The 25,423-nt window shown below is 39.2% G+C and overlaps 2 protein-coding genes across 3 annotated transcripts; both read right to left on the bottom strand.

The window, feature by feature from the left end:
• Positions 1-971: 971 nt before the first annotated feature.
• On the bottom strand, positions 972-9,070 carry LOC147134853 (uncharacterized). Its single transcript, XM_086056722.1, has 4 exons — positions 8,945-9,070; positions 5,162-7,459; positions 2,234-2,319; positions 972-1,803 (listed from the first exon to the last, which is right to left on the bottom strand). Exons 2-4 carry the CDS (start codon positions 7,428-7,430, stop codon positions 1,705-1,707), a joined length of 2,454 nt encoding a protein of 817 aa, XP_085912848.1. The 5' UTR covers positions 7,431-7,459; positions 8,945-9,070; the 3' UTR covers positions 972-1,704.
• Positions 9,071-10,123: 1,053 nt separating this feature from the next.
• On the bottom strand, positions 10,124-11,742 carry LOC147134852 (uncharacterized). 2 transcript variants are annotated; one of them, XM_086056536.1, is made up of 3 exons: positions 11,697-11,742; positions 10,598-10,929; positions 10,124-10,525 (listed from the first exon to the last, which is right to left on the bottom strand). In XM_086056536.1, the coding sequence occupies exons 1-3, from the start codon at positions 11,740-11,742 to the stop codon at positions 10,124-10,126; spliced, it is 780 nt and encodes a 259-aa protein (XP_085912662.1). The 2 variants fall into 2 exon arrangements, with proteins under 2 accessions (XP_085912662.1, XP_085912661.1); XM_086056535.1 differs by having other exon boundaries at positions 10,124-10,929.
• Positions 11,743-25,423: the final 13,681 nt, after the last annotated feature.

Genomic DNA, 25,423 nt, shown 5'->3' with positions numbered 1-25,423 from the left:
AGAATAAGTGAATTTTTAAACATTTTTAATGCTCTGGGAGGAAACAACTCAAGAAAATGGCAGACAAGTGGAAAAAGACTTAGGGGGGTTCAAATCCGGTCCTCAGGTGTGCTGGAGAAAGGACACATCTAAAACATGTAAAAGACAGGACCCCCAGGACTGGATTTGGGCATCCCTGTCAGAAGATATGTTCAGAAATATTGTTAACGGAGAAAAGAAATACTCACAATTTTCACTGGTACTTTGAAAATGAATCATACCCCTTGTCTTCATGGAAAATTTTGAGGAAACAATCGTTTGACCATTCTAGGGATCCTGTGAACTTGAGTACAGTATTGGAATCAACAATACATTTTGTAAGATTAGCTACTCATGTCATTTTAAGCAAATAAAAGTTAAAAGTGAACTTTCATTTAAAAAAAGTGGCCAAGATACGCCTGTCATGGGCCTAAAAATAGAAAGGAAATCATTATTGCACTTCTCATCAGCGAATCTCAAGCAGAGCCAAAAAGGGAGGTGATTCTTAGATGTAATTCACACCGCAGTTATTTCCTGTTCTCGAGCATATTTCTGCTACGTACTTTGATCACACAAACACACGTTTTAGTATTCGACATTTAAACAGGAATAATCCTGAATTAAAAACTACATGGATAATGGATGGAACATTTCCAGTCAGATCTGTTGTGACTGTCATTTATTTATTTATTTATTTATTTTTCAGAGCTAATCAAAGTGCACTATCGCTTCAATTTACATGTCATTTGGACCCTGATCATTGGTCAACCTCCGCTACAGTTTTCAGAACACTGTGCCACAGCGCCAGACTGGCTATAGTAGAGCGCACTCCAGCCAGTTCATGCAGGGACACTTGAGAGAAAGTCTCTTGGCATTGTCTAGTGTCAGGACAGATGGCACTTGATAGGCTAACGTCTGTCTGCAGAGATTAGAAAATAAAGTGCAACCAAGGGTCAATGAGTGAAGGTTTTATTTAGCTCTCCTGGCTTCTACAAAAAAAAAGGTGTCTGGTGTTTACTTTATTATTAAACAGACCTTATTATCCATGTCACTTTGTCTTCTCGTCTTGCTTCAAATGGAATTAATTTGACATTTTCTCAGCAGATGACTTCACGTTTACACTCACCAGGAAGGGCGTATGCACCCATAGGTGGGCCCACGTCCATAATCCTCATGAAGGGCCCCCACCATGTTTGTCCATATAAGGTTGGGGGTTTGACTATGGGGTGTTGATACATACTTTCCCTACAGAATTCAGTTTCAGGAGGTCCCCAAGTTACACACATCTGACTTACGGACATTTGTAGATACGAACAAATGCTGTCTGATGTCCATAAATGCAGTGCTCTATATGTGCTTTACCAATACTCATCTATAATGAGAAGAAGACAAAGACCACTCTGTATTTTTTTCAGCCACTGTTAAACAGCACAAAGAAGAAAAAGAACAACTCAGTTAGGCAAATCCTCTGCAATGCCTTCTGCAGCACTTGCCTCCCCAACAATGCTACCTTCAGCAGCCTCAGTTTTCCAGGGCAAGGAATGTCTTCCCATTCTCCGTCAATGGGATGTATGAGGGGCCAAGGTCATCATAACAGCAATATTTAAATAAGGAACTAACTACTGATAATTATTATTTCCCCCTCTGATTTGAGTCATGTTGGTATTTGATCTGTTTGGGCTGTTGTCAGTCCTTTTCTGCTGATGGCTGCCCGTTGATCCGACCGAACTCCCAGCGTTGCCACAGATGAGACCTCTGACATCCTGCTCTGTGCACACTCGGCCCCTGTGGTGATGATTCAAGTGGGAGGGATTACTTTCCTGTTTTTCACTCCAAAATAGAAGAGCAACATCAGAGGCAGTTGATTTTCAGGCAGCATTGAGAAAACTAATTGTATTAGTTAATCCTTAAAGTCTGCTCTAAGTGCTAACCTTGCAGGACAACAAACTAATCCAGAGAGTTACAAGGTGTTTGTAACTATTATAGTCCTTCTTATGAGCTCAGTGCAAACAAAAAACAACAATGGTGGCTATTGGACCAACTCCCAATTTCATTATATCTGCCCAAACATTGACAAAAGCTTTCATTTTTTTTCGTATCTCTCACGTATCAAATGATAATCTAGTCAGTGCTTTTTAAAAAAAATCTTCAGTACATTCAAAACAAAACAACATGTCCCAGAAAATACACAACATATTAACATAATTTGCGTTACCTGTGTATGTTCAGATTTAAGATGCTCTTTCTTGCAGGGTGGTGGCCAGATTCGTACAAGTTTACCTCGGGACTGTTGTTTTACACCTAAAGACATGGAAAAAGTGGAAAGAAAATGATGCGATTGGATTTCAGGGATTGCTATTTTCTTTTTAACTCATGAAAGAGTACTCATTGAAATACCTGGACTTGGAAATTCAAAAGTTTACACAAATACATTACAAAGCCATTTTTGTAGTGTGACTTCTTACAAAATGTTGTACATTATCATTATAATGCATTATAATGTATGTAATTTCAATATGCAGTATATTGTTAGATTTACTGTATATGTTGTCAATATTATGATTGTAGTAAGTTAAAATGCAGAAATTCCAGTTCCACTCCCTCATGGTGAGATTTCTGGGGTTGTTGTTACTCAACTAACCAATTCATTTTTTCTTTGCTTTCCTTGTATAGCAGTCCCAGACATATTGCATTACTGTCACGTGTAACTTGTGTGGCCGTTTTAACCTTGATTCAACCCTCCCATTGTTAGCAGTCTTACAAGCTAAAAATACGAACAACACATTCCTGGTCTGGCTGTACAGTACTGTTGTGTCTCCAAGCTCATCTACTCCGAACACCCTCATTGAATTCATTTCAGAGCAAAGCGTTCAGGTTTAAACACGAAAAAATAAACAAATACTGTACATACAAACAAATAAAAACAAATACTGTACATTTATGAGTCTAGATCGATGTCTTCCTGGTTTTAGGCCTCCTCTGAATGTGACAGAACCACTCCTATAGCGCTCCATTGTCTAACTGCTTGCGAAATGGTTAGCACTAGCGGCTAATCCTGTTCCCCGAATAACACACTTTGATGGTAACAGAGAAGGTCATTCATTTAAGTGCCAGACGGGGTAAGAAGGTCAAGATGTGCTGAGAAATAAAGCTCAAAGTGACACTTTAAGGCACTTGATGGATCTTTGTACAATCACAGATAATCTGCCTCAATATAAACAATACAAAAATCCATCATTGCCAGCACAATCAAAAGACTCTTGCCAACAGAATAATAATATAGAACCGAGGTGTCCAAACTCGGTCCTCAAGGGCCGGTGTCCTGCCTGTTTTCCATCTATCCCAGTTGCAACGCACCTGTTTCAAGAGATCATGACCGTTATCAAGCTTCTTCAGAGCTTGCTGCTGAGCTGATCATTTAAATCAGGTGTGTTGCCACAAGGAGAATTGGAAAACGGGCAGGAAAGCGGCCCTTGAGGACCGGAGCTGAACACCCCTGATATAGAAGATCATTTTGCTAAAGATCAAGATCATATCAGATTATATCTTCCTTGCACTGCTCACAACCCCTCGTGGGGATATTTTCACAGTAGGAGTGGATTTATAAAATGTTTTAATGTACTACACTACAATGCTAATTTCAGATGGGTGTTCATCTGATTTTTAATGCGTGGCTGCTATCTGAGCTGTGTGGGTCCATTGTAGTTTCAGTCTGCTCACTGATGTTATCAAAGTCAGGCATATTCGACCACCTACATCTCTGTACATGTGGTCGGTTGATTTTTAACCAGGGTTAGTGATAAAGTGTAGTCACTGAGTGTCATTTTCTGGAATGGCAGTACGGCTGTGTAGGTGGCAATGAACTATCCCCCCCCAAAAAAATGCTATGTGAAATGGTTTTATATAGGCATTTTCAATCTACATCCCACTTTTTTTCAGACTCACACCAATACGAGTATTTACACTTGAATATACGATACCAACGTAACGTAACATATTTTGATATTCATAATGTTTAATTAACATAATGATTACTGCGAAAGAATGTGTCCTGTGTAGAGTCACACTCTGGAGTGATGAATTGCTTTCATGCTTGGGTTTTACAGGTGACATTAAAGCTAGGATGGCCACTTAGTGTATTAAATACGTACGATCTTAGTACATGTCAAGGGTAGCAACTTTTAAGCCTACCATATATATTCATAAATAACTACCATTGTGTCACAGGCAAGGTGGCTCTGGCACACCAACAAATGAGTAAAACAGAAGTTCATATGTTTCGTCTAGTTGGCAATCGTTAGCTTCCTCAAGTTCTTCTTTGATACCAGTCCATCCCAAAGGAATGCATGTATTAAAAACTTTTTAAGTCAGCTGATCTTTTTTTTTTCATCTCTAAAAAGACATTTTTTGATTATCATTACCACAGCTGTCAGTGAGTGTTTTCACCAGGGCTCTCATGCAGCAGGAACAGGTGAACCGATGAACAGGTTTCCAGCTCCACTATTTTATCTGATGATGTAATGATTATTGTTACCCTAATTTATCACAAATTGTAGGATTTTATCATAGGGTATCCTTATTTTTTGTTTTGTTTAGTGAAAGGTTTAGGACGAAATAAAAGAAAACCTCATTCACCAAGAATGGGAAAGAACTTTTCCTCTTAAGTTAGATTTCATGAAAATTCTTCAGGATTCCATGACATATGAAGAATTTATCAAGAGGTAACTTGTTCTTAAGAGTAGAGAGCAACATACGAGTGCAGACGATGATCTTTATCGCTACAAACGGCTTCTATTTTTATTTTTTTTCATGAATTGTTTAATTGTTATGATCATCGTTTGTTCATTGAGCCAACCCACATTCAACCATTACTGCCAACTACAAGTATTAGATATGTTGTTGTTTGGAACTCTGTTAAGTAGCACATGTACACGTGCTGCTTTTTACGAACACTTGCGTTCCTTACTGACACTGTATACATCTTAAAACTGCCATCATTTTGGCGTATCAATGTGTCAAAAAAGAACTTCTGTTGCACAATTGCACATCAATTAGGACTTAGCATGAAACTAACCAGTAAGTGACAATACTGAAAATAATCCGTTTTAAAATTAGCTTGACATCCCTGTGCTACAAAACTCACCTGGTATAACAGTAGATGTGCATGGCTGCTTGGTAGCTTCCTCTGTACACTGTTGCTTCTCTCCATACAAAGTGCTTCTTTGTCTGCGAAGCTCGTCTTCTCTTGCTTCAGCTTCCCGGATGTCCTCCTCAACCTCTGGCTTCAAAGCCAATGCAGGACGCAACTTGAAGAAAGGATTTTGTCGGAACGCTGGAGCTGCCCGTCTCACCTTGTCCATTCCTACCGAGCTGTCAATTTCTACCATTTGTGTGGAGACATCCGAGATTATGGAGTCCGAACTTCGGCAAAGACATACATTTTTATCCTGTTTTGGGTATGGAGATAACCTTGTCCTATCTCGAGATCCCTCGCTTGGAATCTTAAAATGCAGGTTTTCGGAACTTTTCTTCCTGTCTGAGGTTGAAAAGAGATCCAGTTTATGTGTGCGTTCGAGCACTGTGGGAGAAACTTGATCCGTCATCGATGTAGAAAGGGCTTTCCTTAATCTGGTTGGACCCTGTGTGTTATACTGCTGGAAAGCTTCAAACAGCAATTTTGTCTTCTTTAATTGATAGGCTTCGCTTCTGCCATACTCTTTTGGGATATCCTCCTGTCCAGTTGTTCCAGGTTTTCTCGGACTCTCCTGACTTATCTCCTGGTGCGGCAACTCCTGCTCGGACAACTGCCATTCACTGTCCGGGCTCCGACATTTTGTGGGAAGTAGTTCGAACATGATGTTGGTTTTAAAGGGGATTTCCAGTACATCTGGATCATCTGCCAGGTTTAGAATCCCTTCAGCCCTCTGCAAGTTCTGTTTCCCTTGGGCATCCTCATGGATTGTCCGTTCCATGGATATCTCTGTGACAGAGAAACGGTGACAGGAGGATCGGAGGGTAGTTGCACTGGGACCGGTTTCAGTGGAATTGATTGGAATCCAATCTGGAAACACACAACTGACACTTGGGGTATCCTCAGAAGCATCTCCTTGTGTTGTAGCAATTTTCTGGTGTTCAGGCTGTTCAGGCATCTTTTCTCGGGCTTCTCCACTCCCATTCCCTTCAGTCCTTTCTCTCCCCAACAAGCTCGTCTTTATCCTGTCAGAATTGATGGTGTGAAATCTGATCTCTTCTTTCTCATCTTCGCCCGAGCGGTCCACTCCACTTGCTGCCATGTTTTCAGTCAGAAACTTCTCCTCATGCTCCCTCTCGTGACTAGTTTCCTGGCAGGTGCACATATCTGCCTCCTGTCGCTGCTGCACCAGTTGCAAACGCTGAAGTAGTCGCTCGCCTAGAAGAATATCTGAAGCTATTCTCCAAAAGTCATCTCTGTTCTTTGCCTTTCCCACCTTATTCTGCTTCTCATTGGATGGAGTTAAATATACGTTTCCAAAGGCCTTCTTGAGAATTTGTACCTCACAGGTGCCTTTCTCGCTTTCTACCAAGGAATCTTCTGAGCCGGTGTCAAAGTACTGTCCATTTTCTGGGGTTTGTTCTTGTCTCTCTGCCTTTGGATCACTGAGTGCTCTAGCAGTCATGTTTTCCTTGTTTTTGTAGAACTCTCTCGTTATGTTGCAGTGTTGCGTGAGTATAATTCCGTTGCCTTTTGAGGCCTCCAAAGGCTTAGCTAAATCTCCTTGTTGTGTTTCGTCTCCTACCTTGTCCAAATGTGCCTCATTTTCAAACATGTCCACGTAGTCTGAAGATGCTTGGATCGGAAATGTTTCTACATTCGCTTCTCTCCAGCTTTCCACTTGCACACTTGACCGGTCTTTTTCTTTTGCTCCTCCGACAGGAGCCTCGTGCATTTGGACTTCGGCGTTTGGAGTAAGGTCTTTAAACTCCCCAGAAATCTGTGCTGTACCTGCTGACACTTCCACAGTCTCCCTCTGTGCTGCCATTGACTGCCTTTCACGATGATGCCAGCGTAAGCTGATGGGATTAGCTTCAGCCTCAGTGTCGTCACCTGCCTCGAACACAAGGCTCACACTGGAATTACATGTGGCTGTGTCTTTGTTGCTCCCTCCCGGCAATAGTGGACCCATGTTTGAAAGGGAAGGTCGTCGTGGGATAAACTCATGATCTGCACCTTCATTGTTTATTGCATCATTCTGAATCACTGTAGGGGGAGGGGAGTTAGGTTCACTTATTGGTACCACACCAGGAATACTCAACGAGCTGCTGTGTGTTGTTTCTGTATTTTCTGCCACTATCTTGAAATTCATCTTGCACACGTCATTATCATCCTGAGGGGCTAGTGGCGGTTTTCTTCGCATGGATGTATTTGTTTCCATGGTGACACGCTTTTGAAAACCTCAAGGTTCTTTTGGGGTTTTGGGAAGAGAAATGTGAGAAACCTTTATTAGTACAATTTAAAATGATAGCTCTTTAATAACAATTTGTATTGCTGTTTTCAACTTTTGGATACATATTCAAACCATTTTAATAGGTGTAATTAATTGCACACTTGAGTATGCCACTTTAACAGCCTAATATTTGGGGGGGGGGGGGTGTTCCCACTGCAGCAATTGCACGCTGTGCAATCTGTGATATAATGCTTTTTGGTGTCAACTTTATTTTATAGTAATGTGATTGACAATAAATACAACACATACCATATGCCTTTTTTCAGTGAGTTCATTTGGATCAGTCAAATATTAATGTAGGCTAATCACAGTTAACCATAAAATGAAATTCATTCCATAACTGCATATTGGGGAAAGTCTGTTTTCCAACTTGTGTGATAGGTTTTGGCAAGGTCAAGGCATGGTTGGATAAGTATGGTATGGATCAATTTGAGAATCCTGATCTCCACCTCATCAGACAGCTATGGGACGAGCCATAATGGAGATGATAAGATAGATCCTCCAGTCCTACATGACTTCACAAATGTTGTTCTAGAACTGTACCTATTAGCTTTTTGTATAGGTTTAATGGCTATGTGATCCAATTCTTTTGTCAAGAATGTGTATGCGCACAAAAGTGTTTTGGTGCCTCTGATCTTTTAACTGACACAAACAACAGCTGCTTATTTTGGCACAAATGCGATCTTGCCACCCACTGCTAATAATCTCATCACTTAGCCCATGTAGCATTTTCTGCATCACCTGCATAAAATACCCACTAATTTTTACACTCAACCACAGTGACTTGTAACCAGCAGCCCATTAGTGCAGTAAGGGGAGGACAGTGATGAGGATTCCAAAAGCCCCTCATTGATCGGGACCCTGCCATGGTGGCGCCCGATGGAATTAAAAATTAAAATAAAATCATGGGGCATCAAATCCCTGGTAGCACTCACTTTCTTTTATCTAAAACTGTAACAATAAAAGCTGTCATTGCAGTGGAGCAACATATAAAAAACGTGCATACAAAGCACTAATAGAGTATAGTTTATACTGCACAGAAGAAGAAAAGTAATTTCTTTTACTAGGGTGCGGGTTTTATACTATGAGTCTACTATGAATCTATGAGTCTATTCACACATGTTTTGAGTAGCTTCATTTCTGCGGTGTAGTCGAGGATTATCAACACAAGCAGCAGCAACTCCAGCAACAGGACATTAAATGAGCTTAACCTGTTTATCCCATTCGGAATTTTTGTATGGTGGATGTTATTTTATTAGTAGATCTTCTTTAAGACCTCATTTTATACCACTAAACTTGTTGTTGTCAGCACCCTGTGATCCAACCATTGGGCAGATGTCCTGAAACAATGTACGTTTTATGGCACTACAAAAGTTCAGTTCCTGGCACTCTAAATTTATACAACGGTAAAAATAAGTTATTGTGTATTTAAAGAAACTCACCTGATTGTAGCCCTGCAGTCATCTAGGATCTGCCTCGGGGGAAATGTGAATGATCCAGATGGTAATGCAAGGGATCTTCTTAGCATGTTCTAGTCATGTGAGCCATGACTCATATGATGAGATGGACATACACAAAATCTCTAAGAGGCTTGACATATTTAATTAGAAGCTAGAGACACAAATACACTGTAGACATCCAAGTTCAAAAGTATTGTACACATTTAATAGCTTAGAATGCAAATGGTTATAGTAATCGGTCCACTGCAAAGCGATGATGCCTACTGACGAGGATGATGAGATCAGGTATTAGACTAAATTTATACTACTTTTAAATTGTGACGTAAAACATGATTTTTACGATGCCAACTGCAAATTATTATTATTCCATTCCATTCGTTCATTTATAACAAAAATTTCCAATCAATACTGAAACAAAACCTTTCCGGAAAAGGAGCGGAAAGAGAATTCTTTTAGTCCCACCCTACTGTCACTAATATTAAGATTTGAAAACCTGCTTAGCCACTTCCTGCAAGATTTACTGTAACAAGCATCAACTTTGCATTAAACATAGAACAACATATATTTTTGTCAATTTGTTTTAATGTCATATTCCTCCAATTTCAAACATCTGTTGGAGGAATTATGCCTGAAATAGCAGTAATTATTTGGATGACTACTTTTTACTTCTACTTGAGACATATTATTCTGAAGTAACAGTACTTTTACTTGAGTACAATTTTTGGCTACGGTAATCTACCCACCTCTGCAGGTGGTTACAATAAAATAACCTGAACCTGAAAAAAATAACTCAAAACAGGTACGGTTACTAATATATTGCTGTCCACACTACAGTCAGATCCTTTGTTTCCCTTTTCCCTCTTCTACCTTCATGGATTTCTCTGGTTAAAGAGCTGATCACATGTTTTGCATGTTGACTTGCCTGCCTTTCTCCTCTAGGGGGAGAAAGTGCTTTTTTTTTTAAAGGAGCTTAGTGCAGCTGCTACTACGCATTTACTGTCGGCTTTATACAACATTATAATGGTCAGACTCAGAGTCAAATGGAAAGGAAAAGATGGGCAGAAAAGTCCAAATGCATGTCAATTGAGTTAACAGTGCCTCAATGATGCCTTACAGTTTCAAAGGTAAGAAAATACATTTATGATTAAATGAGATCACGTCTTACATGACAGAGCAACACTGACAGGTCTTGTGCTTGGAAGGGCCTTTTTGTTCTTCAACAGTGGGTGAGGATGACGCCTTATTAGCATTATCTTCCCGGACTTTCGACACTTGCTCTTTTTCCTTCAGGGGAATGTCCAGATACATTTCACTTTCATTCTCTTTTCCCGCCTCTTGATCTGCAACACTGTGTTCTTCTTCATCCTCTGTGATAATCACTCTCTCTGCAGTGAGCATGTCGGGGTTTTCTTGGGCAGTCGTCGAATCTGTGTAGCCCAGGAACACAAGTGTGACTGGGCTTTCCTCCAAATCGTGATCATCCATGCTCACCTCTTTTCCCGCGGTGTCTCTGACCACCATCACATTTGCATCCTCCTCAAATCTCACATTCACATTACTGACCTCTGTTGTCATTTTATGTTCAGAGCTAGGCCTTCTAGGGTTGTCTAACCGCATACAGTTCTCTTTAGACACAGAGTGATTGACAGGCGCCTGTATTCCTTTGACTGGAACTCCGTTAGTTTCTGCATAAACCATCGTCGGCTCTGCTTCATTTGGGGTGACTGTGACCTCATCTAGTATCACTTGCATCCCAACGCCATCGACAACACTCAAAATCTGTCCGAGCTCTTCATTTGAGGGATTACAGCCTGAGCCGCCGACTGCATGGATGCTTTTCCTGCCGTCGTCAAAGACAGTGGCGGCCAGTGGACCACTGGCTGGTGTGGACATGGGTGTTATTGACTTAACAACTGTGGCTCCTGTCTTGGGGTCCCTTTCCACTTCCACTGTTAGCATTCCCAAAACTGCAATACAAAATATAAGGACAATCATGTACAATCAAAAGTGAGTAAATATGTGAAAAAAAACCATGGCTAAAATAACATAATTTGTACGCTACTTTGACTGGGTGTAGTTAACAAGTAAAGGTGTCCAAATTCATACTTCGAGCTTTTTTTTAAGTACCAATAGTGTAGGCTCACAACATTCAATACACTATGCAAAAAGTGCTTGTTTACTTGTTTATTTAGGGGAAAACAATGAATAGACCAGCTAAAAGTGGGCCAAATATAACATAGGCCCGAGCATTTTAACTCAGTCTCTTTAAGTCATACCCTGAAGGCTGCTAAACATTAAATATAGACAACATGGATTGCAAGTAAATACAAGTTTAACATGTCTTTCTCTCTATTTTTGCTAAAATTGAGGGTAAATCAAGTCATCTCCGGCAGTTTGCCCATTTGCCATTGGTGGACTGACATCATGTCAATATAGGTCTGTTAAAACACTTCAGTGCAACAATGCAATATTCAATGTTGACTGTTGGTTATGATGTCAGATTCCTTTTTAATTAATAAATAAATATTTTTTATAAATGAAGATTTTTTTTTTTCAAAAATCAAGAGACACAATTTTGTTAATCCATGCAGTTATTTCAGTTGTGAAGTTTTATAATGAATTACAATTCACATCTGTGGTGTGCACGGTTTGTAAGAATACTTTATAAATAAGAAAACTAAATAAGTAGGGTGTAGGTTTCGTGGGAAAGATAATAGCCCAACCTTAGTCTTACCTGAGCGGCCATCCTTCCCACTTTCTTGAAATGTCCTTTGTGCCATGTGGAGTTATGAGTGTCAGCCTTTTTGTTCACTGAAATAAAGAGGACATTCTTTATTACTAATTTAGTCCCAAAACACAAATAGCCATTACAGTGTTCTCCCACTTTATTGTGATTCATCGTTCACGTATCACACTATATTTTTACAGAAAACAGGAAAATTTGAATTAGGAGTTGCATACTTTCAGTGTTGTACCACCAAGCGCCACTAATCATCATTGCATTTTTCTGCTGTGGAATTGATTCCTTTCTGGGTTTGGGGCCCTAAGCTAAGTTACTAATAGCATTCTTAATGTCCGACTGCCATGCGGATGGAGAATATATAAGTCATACCACCCCGATTGAAGTCGAAATGCTTCTTAGCTGTGACTCCATTCTGTCACCTTGATTTAAATTTCCCATTCTTCAGGGAAAGACTTAGTTATGGTAAATTATCATCCCCCAAGAAATAATAGTAACAGGGCTATTTATGAGACAGAGACGCAATAGACTTAGATTGCGTTAGAGATAAAATACTGTTGTTCTCAAGAGGCTTTAAACACCAACCAAAAAAAAAAAAATTTGATCAAGTGATTGATGATCTATCTATCTATCTATCTATCTATCTATCTATCTATCTATCTATCTATCTATCTATCTATCTATCTATCTATCTATCTATCTATCTATCTATCTATCTATCTATACATCCATCCATCCATCCATCCATCCATCCATCCATCCATCTACAAGGGATGAATGAATATGTTCCACTGAGCCCATAGTGCCTCAAGGGATGCATGAGATACATACTGTACAACTGTCATTGGTTCAGACAAGAAGTAGAGTGTCTAGAAAATCTGAGGTCAACAATAGTCATACAGGGCCATCTGAGTACTTGGTTTGAAGTTGTACTGTCTGTCTAAATTGTTCATGTCAATGTAGAATGTAGAAACAACCAAGACAACAGAACATTTCACAGATCTAAAGCAGGGGTACTCAAATATAAATCAGAAAGGGCGGCAAATACATTTTTAAAAATGGATTTTATTAGGCTGATGCCGATTCTGAGATTTGGCAGAATAAACTTCCTATAACCAATTAATTGGACGATAAATTAAAAAAATATAATGAATGCAATAACTTCTCTTTTGGTCCCTGAATACATACAACAATAAAGATAAAAAAATGGAAATATGACTGGCCATTTTTCTAATATATAATATTAATTTAGGCCTATGAAATTTTACAAGAGCTTTACGTGTAAGTTTATGTAAAAGGCAGTAGATGCTTCATAAATGAGACCCAATGTTTTTTTCTGTCTTCCAGACTCTTCCTACACTATTAATGCCTTAAATTATAATAAGGTGATAATTTAAAATAAATATTGTTTGATCATTTAAGTGTGCGGCAAAGTTGAAGAAACCACATGTACAACCAGTACCGCTAGCAAACTGAATTCTTTTTATTTATTTATTTATTTATTTGTTTTTCCTATTCTTCTTCCACCACCACTAATGCAGTGTCAGTTTAATGATGAAGTACTGTTGTTACTCCTATGGCTTTTTTGGACAATGTAAATAAATAAAGTCAGTTTGGATTTGGAAGCTGAACCCGCAGTGCCCGAAGGAGTATTAAGGAATACTGTATCTTAAACACCAATAACTTGACAGTCAGTTGCAGTCATATAACATGAGCTTTTACAATGTGATATTAAAATAACAGCCTTCTGCCAAATGATGTAAAGGTGTTAGCAACAATGTTCACTGTATAATGAAAAGCAAGTTTAAAAATCAACAAACAAATACTTCTAATGCCGCAATATCAGCTATGTGCACATCCAGTGAATTGGTGCGACATGCCATGAACTAAATATAACTTGCCAAAGGGACTGAACCGGGGCCTTAATGGAGGTTCAAAAGCTCCACCCTGGACACTTGAGTAAGGTGTTGAATAACAGGCAGGCGAGCTTGGTGAGAGCCTTCAAATATGACATGTGGAGGCATGTGGAGGGTGGGATGCACCGATGGCCAAGTTTAACTGGAACCAAGTGAAGAGGAGGAATAGCAATCTAGAAATCTAATACCACATCAATTTTCTATATTGCTTATATTCTGGTTGGGGTGATCCTCCTTATGATAGTCAATTTTTTGCAAATTTAATTCTATATTGTTTATATGAGTGGTCTCAATTCACCCTTCATATGGAGCAGGTCTAGAACCACACTCCTCACACATTAACTTATTCATTGTCAAGGACATACTTATTTGTCTTTTCACAGTCCAGCCATTCAATCCCCAGGAACTTATTAATATTTTCTTCCAATTTTTTTCAAACGTTAGGGTAAAAGAGGGTCTGAAAATGTCTGGCGGTGAATGAATTAAGAGACTTCAGCGCAGTACCATGAAGTGCCAAAATGCTGCGCAGCACTGAGCTCTAATGGATGTAGTGTAAATAAGAGCAAGAAGGGGCAGAGAAGGTCCCGCACTAAGCTGCAGTAATAGTCATTATTTATTACCTCGGAGTAGCGTTAATATTTTTGGATAATGTTGCATGTTGTTTGTATGTGCTGCTGCTCCACGTGTGTTAAAGTTGTCATTACTGTAACATCCGTGCAGATTTCCGTTAGCCTATCTGTCATTTCGCAGTATATGTTAGCATTGCAATTACTACAGTGATGAATAGTTTTTTATGCAATGTGTATTGACTGTATATTTGTAATACAAACAAATATTCCCAAATCTTGCTTATTTACGCAGTTAATTAAATAAAATAAAATGACTTCAGTGGCCAGAATGTTATCCACAAAACATCTGTGGAACTGATGAGGTGTGTCACCGAGAGATCTGATTGCAACTCTGCAGTTAGAATTCTTACTGCCACAAGTTAGTTTTGAGATACAGCACATGTCAAACAAGAAGCAATAAAATGAAATCCTTTAGTGTTCACGTTTTGCAGTTGCCATAAAAAAACAGTAGCAAGCGATTACAGGTGCTTGCGAAAAGTACTTTTGGACCTCACTTCAAGAGATTATATACACTAAGAATTACTTCACATTCGATCAAATTATTTCAAACTACTGTACGTACTTTCATGCAAAACCAGCATTACTTACCGCTCAGCATACAACTCCTGTAAAAGGCTGCTCAAAAGAAAACCGCATTAAAAAAAGAGATCATACATCTCGAGTGAATCTTTTATCTATGAGTCTGTTGTAGTCATGACGGTAGGTTAGACCCGCTGTTGAGTCTTACTACGGGAACACCCCTTGACACCCGACAAGAGGTGATTTCTTTTGCATGAGGTACCAAGTGAAGCAGAAGGGGGTTGGGGAATATTTTTACAAGATGCAAACTGACGGATTAAAGTGGGCAGATATAGCTGGCACAGAGCAGAGATGCCGATGGAAATAGTTCAATGACACAGCACATAGTACACATGCTGACACTCTATCTGCACTGATAATGGAAGCTGTAAACATGCTGTGGCCTTCATATTTTTTTTTGCCAAAAGTGAGTCACTGGTTGTTTGGACTTTTCTCATGGCTCGTTTTACATAAAGAAGTCAAGCCGGGTCCAAGCACACCCTCAAAACCTTTCACAGAGCACTGACTATTAAGCAGAATATTAACTTCATCTTGGCATATTCACTTCAGGCAGCAGAGATCAAATGAGTCCAGTCTATTGAAGTGACATCCCAAAATGTTTGTACGCTCCACTTACTGTATTTTGACATGAGGTGAAATTTGACATTGGTTATGGCGCACTGAAGTCGACTGTCAAAGGGCATAAAAGAAGGAAAGTGAGCTGGAAGATGAAGCCAAGGATTACTGAGCAGTGGTGCTCTTGAGCCATTCAACCCCCACAAACAGTGTATGTTTGAAATGTATAATTAACCACATCTTGGGTAAAAATGACCTGAACACATACAATCGATTCAAAAGCAGCACCTTTTATATATTTATGATAGTAATTGGTGTAGTGTTGTGTGGATGGAGCTTTTGATAATGCTAAACAATGACAAAGAAAAGATGTTATGTTACTTTGCTTTGTCTGACTCCTTGTTGAGGTTTTGCAAAAGTACCTAATGTAGAGGGTATTAATTTGTTCCGTTCCAGGATCAAACTGCCATTCACTTAAAACCTTTATAAAATCTAGACTTTTAATATTAGCATGCTAAAGTGTCAGAGAAGTTCAACACTGTTTGATAAAACTGTAGCTACTATAACTGCTCCATGTAATGTAGAGGGCACAGCAATGTGTTTGCATCGTGATACTGTAGTGGCATTCTATTGTTAGTCTGTCTGTTGGCAGGCTGCATAAGAAAACATCTTGTGACTTTGTTGCTATATGTGCCACTACTAGTAGCCCATATGGAATTCCGATTAATACTGCATTTGTTGAATATGAATTTAGCAGAAAAATCCAGCCCCCTGTGAAAGATAAAAATGGGTGGAATTTTCTGCGTAATTCATATTCCACAAACACAATGTTAATCAGAATACCTTGTTTCGAGCAGTGGGGGTACAGAGATTATTTTATTGAAAAACTAATTTTTGACTTGACTGTCGCTGAAGTTATGTTTTTTTATTTTGGTCAGGATTTCGTGATTATGCTTTCAACTACATGCTATTAATATTAGCATCTCGATGCTAAAACTAATTTGTAATTGTTATTACCTTTATTCGTCACATTAATTCTTTAGGTGCTCAGCTGACAAAATTTTGGTTTTCAAACTGTACGATTTATTGCAGGGGTGTCAAAACTCATTTTTGTCGCTGGCCACATCAGAGTTTTGGTGTCTCTGGGGCTGTTATGACTGTGAACCCATATAAATGTATGACCGCCTTATATTGACACAACAAATCAATCAAACAAATCAATGGATAACCAGTTTTCAAATCACAAGCCAGTAAATAGTTTGTAATTTTCAGATTTATTTTAAACGGGGTATTGAAAACAAATGTTTGCAATATTTCATTCATAGTGTAAAAAGTGAAGTCAATTTGAAAGAAACATAAAATGATATTGCGGGACAGATCTGGCCCTGAGTTTGAAATAGATGATTTATAGTATAGTTTAATCAAAGATTAACCTTTAAATTGATTCTGCTGCACTGCTTTGTTTATTATTTTTTTTACTTATAATTGATTTCACGGTGTTCAATACAGTAGTAGTATTTAATTACTATAGGAAAAATGAACATGTCTCCAATATTCTCTCATGTCCCTTTCTTGTTTTAAATTCCACCAACAGCAATAAATCACACAGACCGCATAGCCATTTTTTAAAACGTCAGCAAAAAAATACAGCTTCAACTATAACAGGAACTGTCAAAGTTGTCCGCTGATTCAGTCCTATTTTTGTGAATTTAAGTTAGACGTCTTTTGCTGTAGCAGGGAGGAGTACGAAATATTCAGTTTTACATACAAATTGGTCAGGTCATACGTACTCTGACTCACTGATCATGGATTTAAGCTTTTTGCCAAAACACTTTACGCCGTCTCTCGGAAAGTGTGAAGGCGTAGGGCTTCTGGTGTGAAGCTGTAGATAGATACACTGCACATTCCCCACATATCTAACTTGCACCCTGAACCTTCTTCATGCCGGCATGAAGGCAATAAAATTTCAGCTCACTTTAGCTGCACCTGTTTTCACAGTGGCCAAGACTTTGTCAGATGTTTTCAGGCTGTAGCTTGTTTTAGAAAAATGTACCAGTAGTTGCCAGGTATGATTAGTCAAGAATGAAGGTGACTTCTACTTAATTAGTTAATAACAACGTACAATAAATAGATTAGAAAAAATGCACAAATTTAAAACATTGAAAATATTGTTATTGTAGATAGAAATGGCTATTAGTTAATAGTGTGGCAACCATGAAATGCTGTGTGCTGTCTTTATGGGCATGTCACAGTCATATTCACAACAGCTATAACTGCATACATTTAAAAATATCTGAGTACGGTATTTAGGTGTTTTTTTGTGTGTTTTTGCATCAAAGCCTTTGTATATTATGTTTCAAATGAAAAGTCAAATCTTCAAATACAAAGTATACAACTCATCATTTACATAGCAATTCATTTATTTGGCAATGAATAACAGTGAAATCCATAATATCAAAGCCATTACAGGATAATGGTCAGCTTCCGTGTTTTTGAAAAAAAATTATAAACAATTTTTCCCATAGGAAATAATAAAAAAATGTAGAATTTGTTCCAGATTCAAGCAGTCATCATCATCCACTTTACCTATCCAGGCAATATTAAAAGTCACGTTTTAACATTGTACATGTCATGTGACGGTGTTTGTTTTGTGCAATTATAGTGACATACTGTATTAACCCCAATCGTTTTGGTCGTACTCAGACTTTTGAGCTGTTGTATTGTATATTGATTATCACTCCGTCACCACTACCGGTATTTCTTTTAATAGATGTGCTCGTTAGTCACTGAGCAAGCTCAATTATGAGCAAACAAGGAGTAACACTTTCAATTCTACCGCCTTAATCATGATGCTCAATATCCACCTCCCTCATTGGCTCTTACTTCATTCTAAAAGCCTGCCTACAGCCGCATGTGCCTTAGACAAGACGTTCACGGAAAAGTTGTCTTTTCTTTTTCATTTTTATAAGAAAGAAAAGGCATTAATTGCAATGAAAATGTACATGAAGGATGACAGCGGAAGTGCTTGTGATCAAGACACACCGCTGGAATTCTTTCTTGTTTGAATATGATGAACACACTTATTAAGAAGGTCACTGATAACCCAGGAGGGAACTGCTATCTTCTCATGGCAGCCACTACCAGGCACACACATGCAAGCACACGCACGCACACACACGCACACACACATGCACGTGCGCATAATTATATACAACCCCGGAGTGAATACGATTATGATACTGTATGCCGCATGGATCTTAATGAGATGAGGAATGGTGGTGGTGGATGTTTGGTTGGGACTGATGCTGCAGTTTCACAGATGCACAACCTTATTTCCATAATGTGTAAGGCCTGTAGAAGCGGGTTAAATGAAGGATGTTAGAAAGATGATCATCGACGTGTGGCTCAGAGACAAGTTTCTAAGTTTCTAAGTTTCTACATCTAAATGGTCTGATGATGAAAAAGATCACCACATTACGATCTAGCAAAGATGAGAAGGACTTCAATTGTACAGTATGAATGAAATAATCAAACTAAATTGAATTGAATTTACTTTTACGATATAGGAGCAGGTGTCCTCATAAAGCAGGTGTCCCCATAAGGCACATGTCCCCATATGGTAGTGTAGGAGTCCCCATAAGGTAGTATAGGTGTCCCTTGAAAGACAGGAGTCCCCATAACTCAGTTGCCCTCATAAGGCAGTGCAAGTGTCCCCATAAGGAAGATTTCGCCATTAGCCACAAAAGGTGTACCAATAAAACCGGTGTTCCGTAGGGAAGGTGTAACTATAAGTGAGTACAGGTGTCTCCATAAGGCAGATGTCCCCATAAAGTAGGTGTCCCCATAAGGCACTGCAGATGTCTCCATAAGGCGGGTGTCCCCATAAGGCAGGTGTACCCATAAGGCACAGCATATGTCCCCATAAGACAGATGTCCCCATAAAGTAGGTGTTCTCATAAGGCACTGCAGATGTCCCCATAAGGCAGGTGTCCTCATAACACAGATGTCCCCATAGGTAGTGCAGGTGTCCTCATAACGCGGGTGTCCCCATAAGGTAGGTCTGCCATAAGGCAGGTGTACCCATAAGGCACAGCATATGTCCCCATAAGGCAGATGTCCCCATAAAGTAGGTGTTCTCATAAGGCACTGCAGATGTCCCCATAAGGCAGGTGTCCTCATAAATTGCATTTTGTGTGTGAAAAGTGCTATATAAATAAAATTTGATAAGGCAGATGTCCCTATAAGGCAGTGCAGGTGTCCTCATACGGCATGTGTCCCCATAAGGTAGGTGTCTCCATAAGACAGGTGTACCCATAAGGTAGTGCAGGTTATGGGTGTACCCACTCTACATTGCATGTACAATTCATTATGGGGACACCCACGTTACATTTTGGGGACGCCTACATTCCAGAATACCTACGTTAAGTGACCAACCTCAGAACAATCTACTAGTATACCCGTCATCACAATCACACAGATGCTACTAGTGTTAATGCTGCATTTTCTTTTCGTTTCAGGCCTCTTCTTCATGTCAGTCTGTTTTATTGCAGTGCAGTTGTCATCCTGCAACACACAGATTGTGAGGCACAGTGTGTGTGCAGCGTGTGTGTTCATGTGTCTGTGTCAAGGCCTGAATGTAGCCTGATGTCAGTCAGTGTAACTTCATCATTGAGTCAAATCAGCATCAAATCTTCGGCACACAAGGCTGCTGCAGATGGCTGCTATGTGCTTCCTCGCCTTGTTTGTCACAGCAGCTCTGTCAAACACTCGTTAATTAGAAGGAAGCGAGTAAGCGACGACTCGCGAACAGTATTTAACTCTTTCCATCTCCTCTTAACCGTGTCCTCAAGGAACAAACCAGTGCAGCATGAAGTTGCGCACTGTTGCATGCAATATGGAGACTGGACTTGCTCTCATGCTCCCTCTTGAATGCTCTTAAAGCATACTTCAGTGTACATGTCGGGATGGACTCCTTGCTAGAATTAAGAAAGATGTACCAACTAGAATATGTTCTGCAGTGGGGCTATCGTTTCTAGATTTATGAATGCACACATAATTCTCCAACTCGAATTGGTTAATTTTAATAAAATAATATCCCTGCAACAAGACGTCTCATGAAAACTGGGATTTGGAAATAATTTATTCCTTGGTCTTGGTTTAGAAACAAAAACAATAAAAAGGAGCAAAGACTCAAGTAAAGTGCTTGATAATTTTGAATCAGTAGCTAAAAAAATTTGTGGAAAATGATCATAATCTAATAATTTCCATTTCCACTCTTTTGGACAATTATCACAACAATGTGATGATATGTTGAGTTCAAAATTACAAACGACTATTTTATACACCCTGCAAAGTGATATGCTCCATGAATCTAGTTTTGTCAATTTCTAATAAGTGTCAAAATATATTTCATTCTCATATTGATTGCCTTGAACTTTTAATAATGTATTTTTTATATCAGATAGTGTGACTTTTCACTAACTCATATGGCTGCAGTCCAGTGCTGGAGCTTTATCACAGAGTGGGCACTGATTGCACATTTAACATTTGAACGAGTGGACATTGTATCCATAAATGTGGATTGATGAGCCCCTCGTTGACCATATTGGTGTAAGACTCCCTCTTATAAATGGTCACTTTATGACGGAGTAATCAATCTGTACTCTGTAGCCTGATACATTATGCAGTGGAAGAGAAATGAGGAAGAGGTTTAGTAATGGGGAAATCAAACATTCAGTAGATTTACAAAAGTCTGCTTTGCTACATGCTAGTATACAGAGCACACAGTGTTCATTACAATGTTATGTTACCATACTGTAGACATGGTGAAGATCGGAACAATGTTTGCCAAGACGCTTTTCTGCTGAAGTCGTATTCGGCTTTTGACTGCTACTTGTTTGGACAAAATCACTTCTAATTAATTTGTGGATTAGAAAGCAAATGAAAGATTCAATATCAATCCCTGTCTCCCACCTTCCACTTTTCATCATCCGCCCCCACTTCTGGATGTCCCACCTAATGAGGTGCCCCCGCTTCAGCATGTGGGTGCATTACAGTGAATCTCAGCAGCCCAGGGCACCAATCTCAATGCTTGGATCATTGTCACAGCCTCAGTGTGCTCCAGATTTAAAGGATGCCACTTTTCATGCACAGAGTGTGATTTTTATTCTAGAAACCTTTATTTTTAGCCTTTCAAAAAATGAATAGGGGAAATTACAAGGCATGCAGGAGGATGAATTAGTGCTATCTGCTATGAGGCCGCAATCTACCTTAAGTAAGATACCAATACAGGAAAATAATTATGATTTATTGTAGTTACTGTTGTGTCAAAAATTCTATTTACATGTATCATTGCGGTCGTCATTCATACTGCTTATCCTCTTCAAGATCTTGGATAAAATAAAAAGAGTCCGAGGATAGACCCCTGGGGGAACCCCCAAGCGACTAACGATAAACAGCGGGTTCGATGGGCCAATAGTTTTTCAGTACCACGGAGTCAAGAAAAAAACAAAACAAACTGCTCACAAGGATTTTAAAAATCTAGTCGATAACTCGTCTAGGCAACATGTGACTAAACTCAGATTAGAGATGGTCTCAGACTGTTTTGTCAGTGACAGATGTGACGTGTGTCAGTTCAAGGTGTCTGGAAGACTGCAGTGGTCACGATGTTGCAGGATTTATTACATTTTAATTCCCTGGCAAATTTTAAAGGCAGTGGAGCAGGAAAGTTCATTTACCTGTGAAATGCGGCAAACAGGGCACAAGAGTCGTTAGTAACTGCACTTTGTAATCAGTTGAGAAAAGTACCTCTCCCTTGTTCCATGCCAGATCTGATTGAACACATTCAGCTACTCTTTGTAAATAACCCTAATCATTTCAGATTTATGCCCACAAGCAATAAGAACAAACATCATCAATTTAATATTCATTTAATATGAATTATTATTATTTAATATTAATCTATTTGATATTTGATATATTTGCTGCTTATTTACATTCAGGTTGTGTGAGTCCATGAATTTGTGCAAAGAGGTGATTTTCAGTCCAGGCAATTGCAGTGGAACAAACACATCAGAGGATAATTCACAAGTTTATTACACAGAATTAAAAAAACAAAAAACAAAAAAAAACATTTCAACAACAAGTTCCATTGTTAAAACAAACAATGCCTCATGTGCACTTCTACTCGAGAACGTTTTTTATTATAATACATCCCAGAATAGCCAGGGCTTGTTCCTGTCTAATTTGACAAAACTTTTGTTTTCATGCATGTTTGTTACTTGTCACTATCATTTGTCAAAACGAGCCGCCCTGCCACAATCCAAGCCAGCCTTCCCATAAAGTTGAATCTATTAACATCTCATTATGACGAGATTGCTGCTCTGCACTCATGTTCCCTGCTTCAGGGCCCCATCTGGTGTGTTCACAATAACATGCATCATTTCCCTCTGCCTGAAGACTTTATTGCAGGCCGACACGAGTGAGGAGCAACTTCACTGGATCCCGTGTAAATGGGGAGGTGATATTAGCAAACTGTGGCTCAGGAAAAGAAATCACATGAGATGGAATTCATTTTCCAATGACTGTAAAAGAGAGACGCACCTGCTAACACCACCATTCCCCTTTCCTTTCCCTTTTTTGACTTTTGGACTGTCTCGTCCACATCTGTCTAGGGGCCATTTCCTCACTGCATGCACGCATAAAAATGTGCATATGACATGGGTAATGGTAGTGTCCTTAAAGCAGATTAGATACACATTCATCTGGCTATTTTTTTTTCAGGTTTAACCCTCAAAAATCAGACTATCTTAAGCCCTTTTAAATGTTTCTACACTCAGAAATTGTCCAGGTCTGTTTATTTACATGTTCCAGTTCCAAAGTAATATGTATGGGTGCAGACCTCTTCCAAGGAAAAACAATGAATCATCACCAAATGTAATCCCTCAAAGACAAAAGATGTTTAAACCATTCGACCCATTTAATAATATTCAACATAACTATGTCAGATTAAATCTATAGTAGTTTACACAGACAATCGACACAATAAAAATCCCAAATATATTAAAAAATACCACTATAATAATACAAAGTAAAATATGTACAAATATTTATTTTAAAGCAAGTACAAAAAGTCGTTGACTTTGCTGTGGGTTTTGAAAGGATTTGAAGTTTTCTAATGAATCTGAGTTCCTGATGGGTTGTGGGAGTGAGTTTCAGAGGATGGGGGCATCGGTGACATGAGTGAGGCTGATTAATGAATTGGTGTTTCAGATCACAGCTGGAACTTTCATCATAATGATCCTGGGCAAGAAGGATGGAACTGGGGGGTTGCGTTTGTGCTGGCCAGGCACTATAGGGTTTATGTGTGTGTCGGTACAATGTGGGTTTATGTGATGCACTTCAAGTTACAAATTGCAGTCATGGGCTGTTGTGGCCTCTTGGGATTGGCCATATGAAATGCTCAAATGACTGCACCATTCTCTCACCTAACGGAATGTTTTGGTGTATTTGACATTTCAATAATTCTAGTAGTCAAAATGGTGAAGGCCTGAGTGTAAATTTGGGATTCACACTGTTATCTCATCTGTAGATTTACCATGTCGACCCAAATTTTGCATGAGTGCTCATCTGATGATGTACTGACACTAAATCGATGATGTGAATAATTTAAATGAGACATGTTCAGTGGCAGTGCGCGTCAACCGGAAAGGAAAGCATCCATCTGTATCAAGTTTGCTGTGAATGTTTTTATTTGTGCATGCACTGCACTTAAGTGACTGTTATTGGATTCATGGTTGCGCATGGATGAACACATTTCTTCATATATCCATTTAATTCCAGTTAGGCTTTTTTTTTTGTTTACTCTATACTACTGTATTCAAAACCTCAATGAGAAGACTCATATTTCCACGATACATATTCCCGTCTCTGGCATTCCCGTCTCTGGCTTTCACATCACATCCACTGCCATCCTATAAGAATGATGTCAAGCTCCAAGGGGGGATGGACTGCGAAATGCAGCAGGGTAAATGGCCTGAAGAAGAGGGGGCCCATGGGACAGTCACCCTAGATGCTGTAAACTATAACAGCCCCATATCAAGCAGATTTTTCATTTCCACGACGCAGCAGTCATATCTCATCTACTTCATGACAATCCCAGAGAGCCACATATCAGCCAGCCGACGTTACCCACTCACCAGTGGAGGAGGGGAAGTGGAACCTGGTGAGGTAGTAATTGGACCACAGTGGCCAAAAACAGGAAATCCACAAAAACGACGTACATAACTAAGTAAATAAAATGTGCTTGTAGTTTCCAAACTCTACTTGATTGTTCTTGAATAGTTTATTTCTACACATAATACAACTTGATGAATAAAGTTGGAATATCACAAGTATAATTATGCAATAGACAATTGTAATAATAATAATATATATTATGATTCATGTGTTAGATTATTATTAGGCTTGTTAGCTTTATTAGCTTGTGGGTTTAGCTTTAGCTTTTTCCATATCTAGTCCCAACTTGCTTGATGTGCTTTGCTTACACATATGTATGTTAATGGCTCACACACACACACCCCCAACACACACACACACACAGACAAAACAAGTCCAGAGTGTTCCAGCTCCCCTTTCCCTTAGAGCTGGAACACCTTTGTAATCAGGGACAACCAAGAAAATGAAAAAAGAGGAGGCACGGGAGCCGGGCAGAGGGTTTTAGGAACTGTAATAGTACACTTCTCTGCACTCTCCTTGCAAGAAAAAAGAAAATATTGTGTCGAGTGTCTTCTCTCCTCATTGTGTGCGTTGTTTACTAATGTCTCACTTGGTGTGAACCTGGCAATGGTAATGTAGGCCTGTGTTAAAATGAGGAGTATTTCAGATGTTGTAAGGTTAAATTTGATAAACTATGAAGATAAACAGGTGTTGATAGGGTACATCAAGCAGTTTGATGTGGTTTGGTAAAATGTCACTTCCTACAGAACACAGGCATTGAAATTAATAGGCTGATCCCCTAATATGCTGATGCTGATTTTTGGCA

The sequence above is a fragment of the Filicampus tigris genome, chromosome 16 (genome assembly GCF_054856515.1).
Source record: "Filicampus tigris isolate MCC_2025a chromosome 16, RoL_Ftig_1.0, whole genome shotgun sequence".
Lineage (NCBI taxonomy): Eukaryota > Metazoa > Chordata > Actinopteri > Syngnathiformes > Syngnathidae > Filicampus > Filicampus tigris.
The sequence above is the reverse complement of the archived record's forward strand: the minus strand, read 5'-3'. Positions and strand labels throughout refer to the sequence as shown.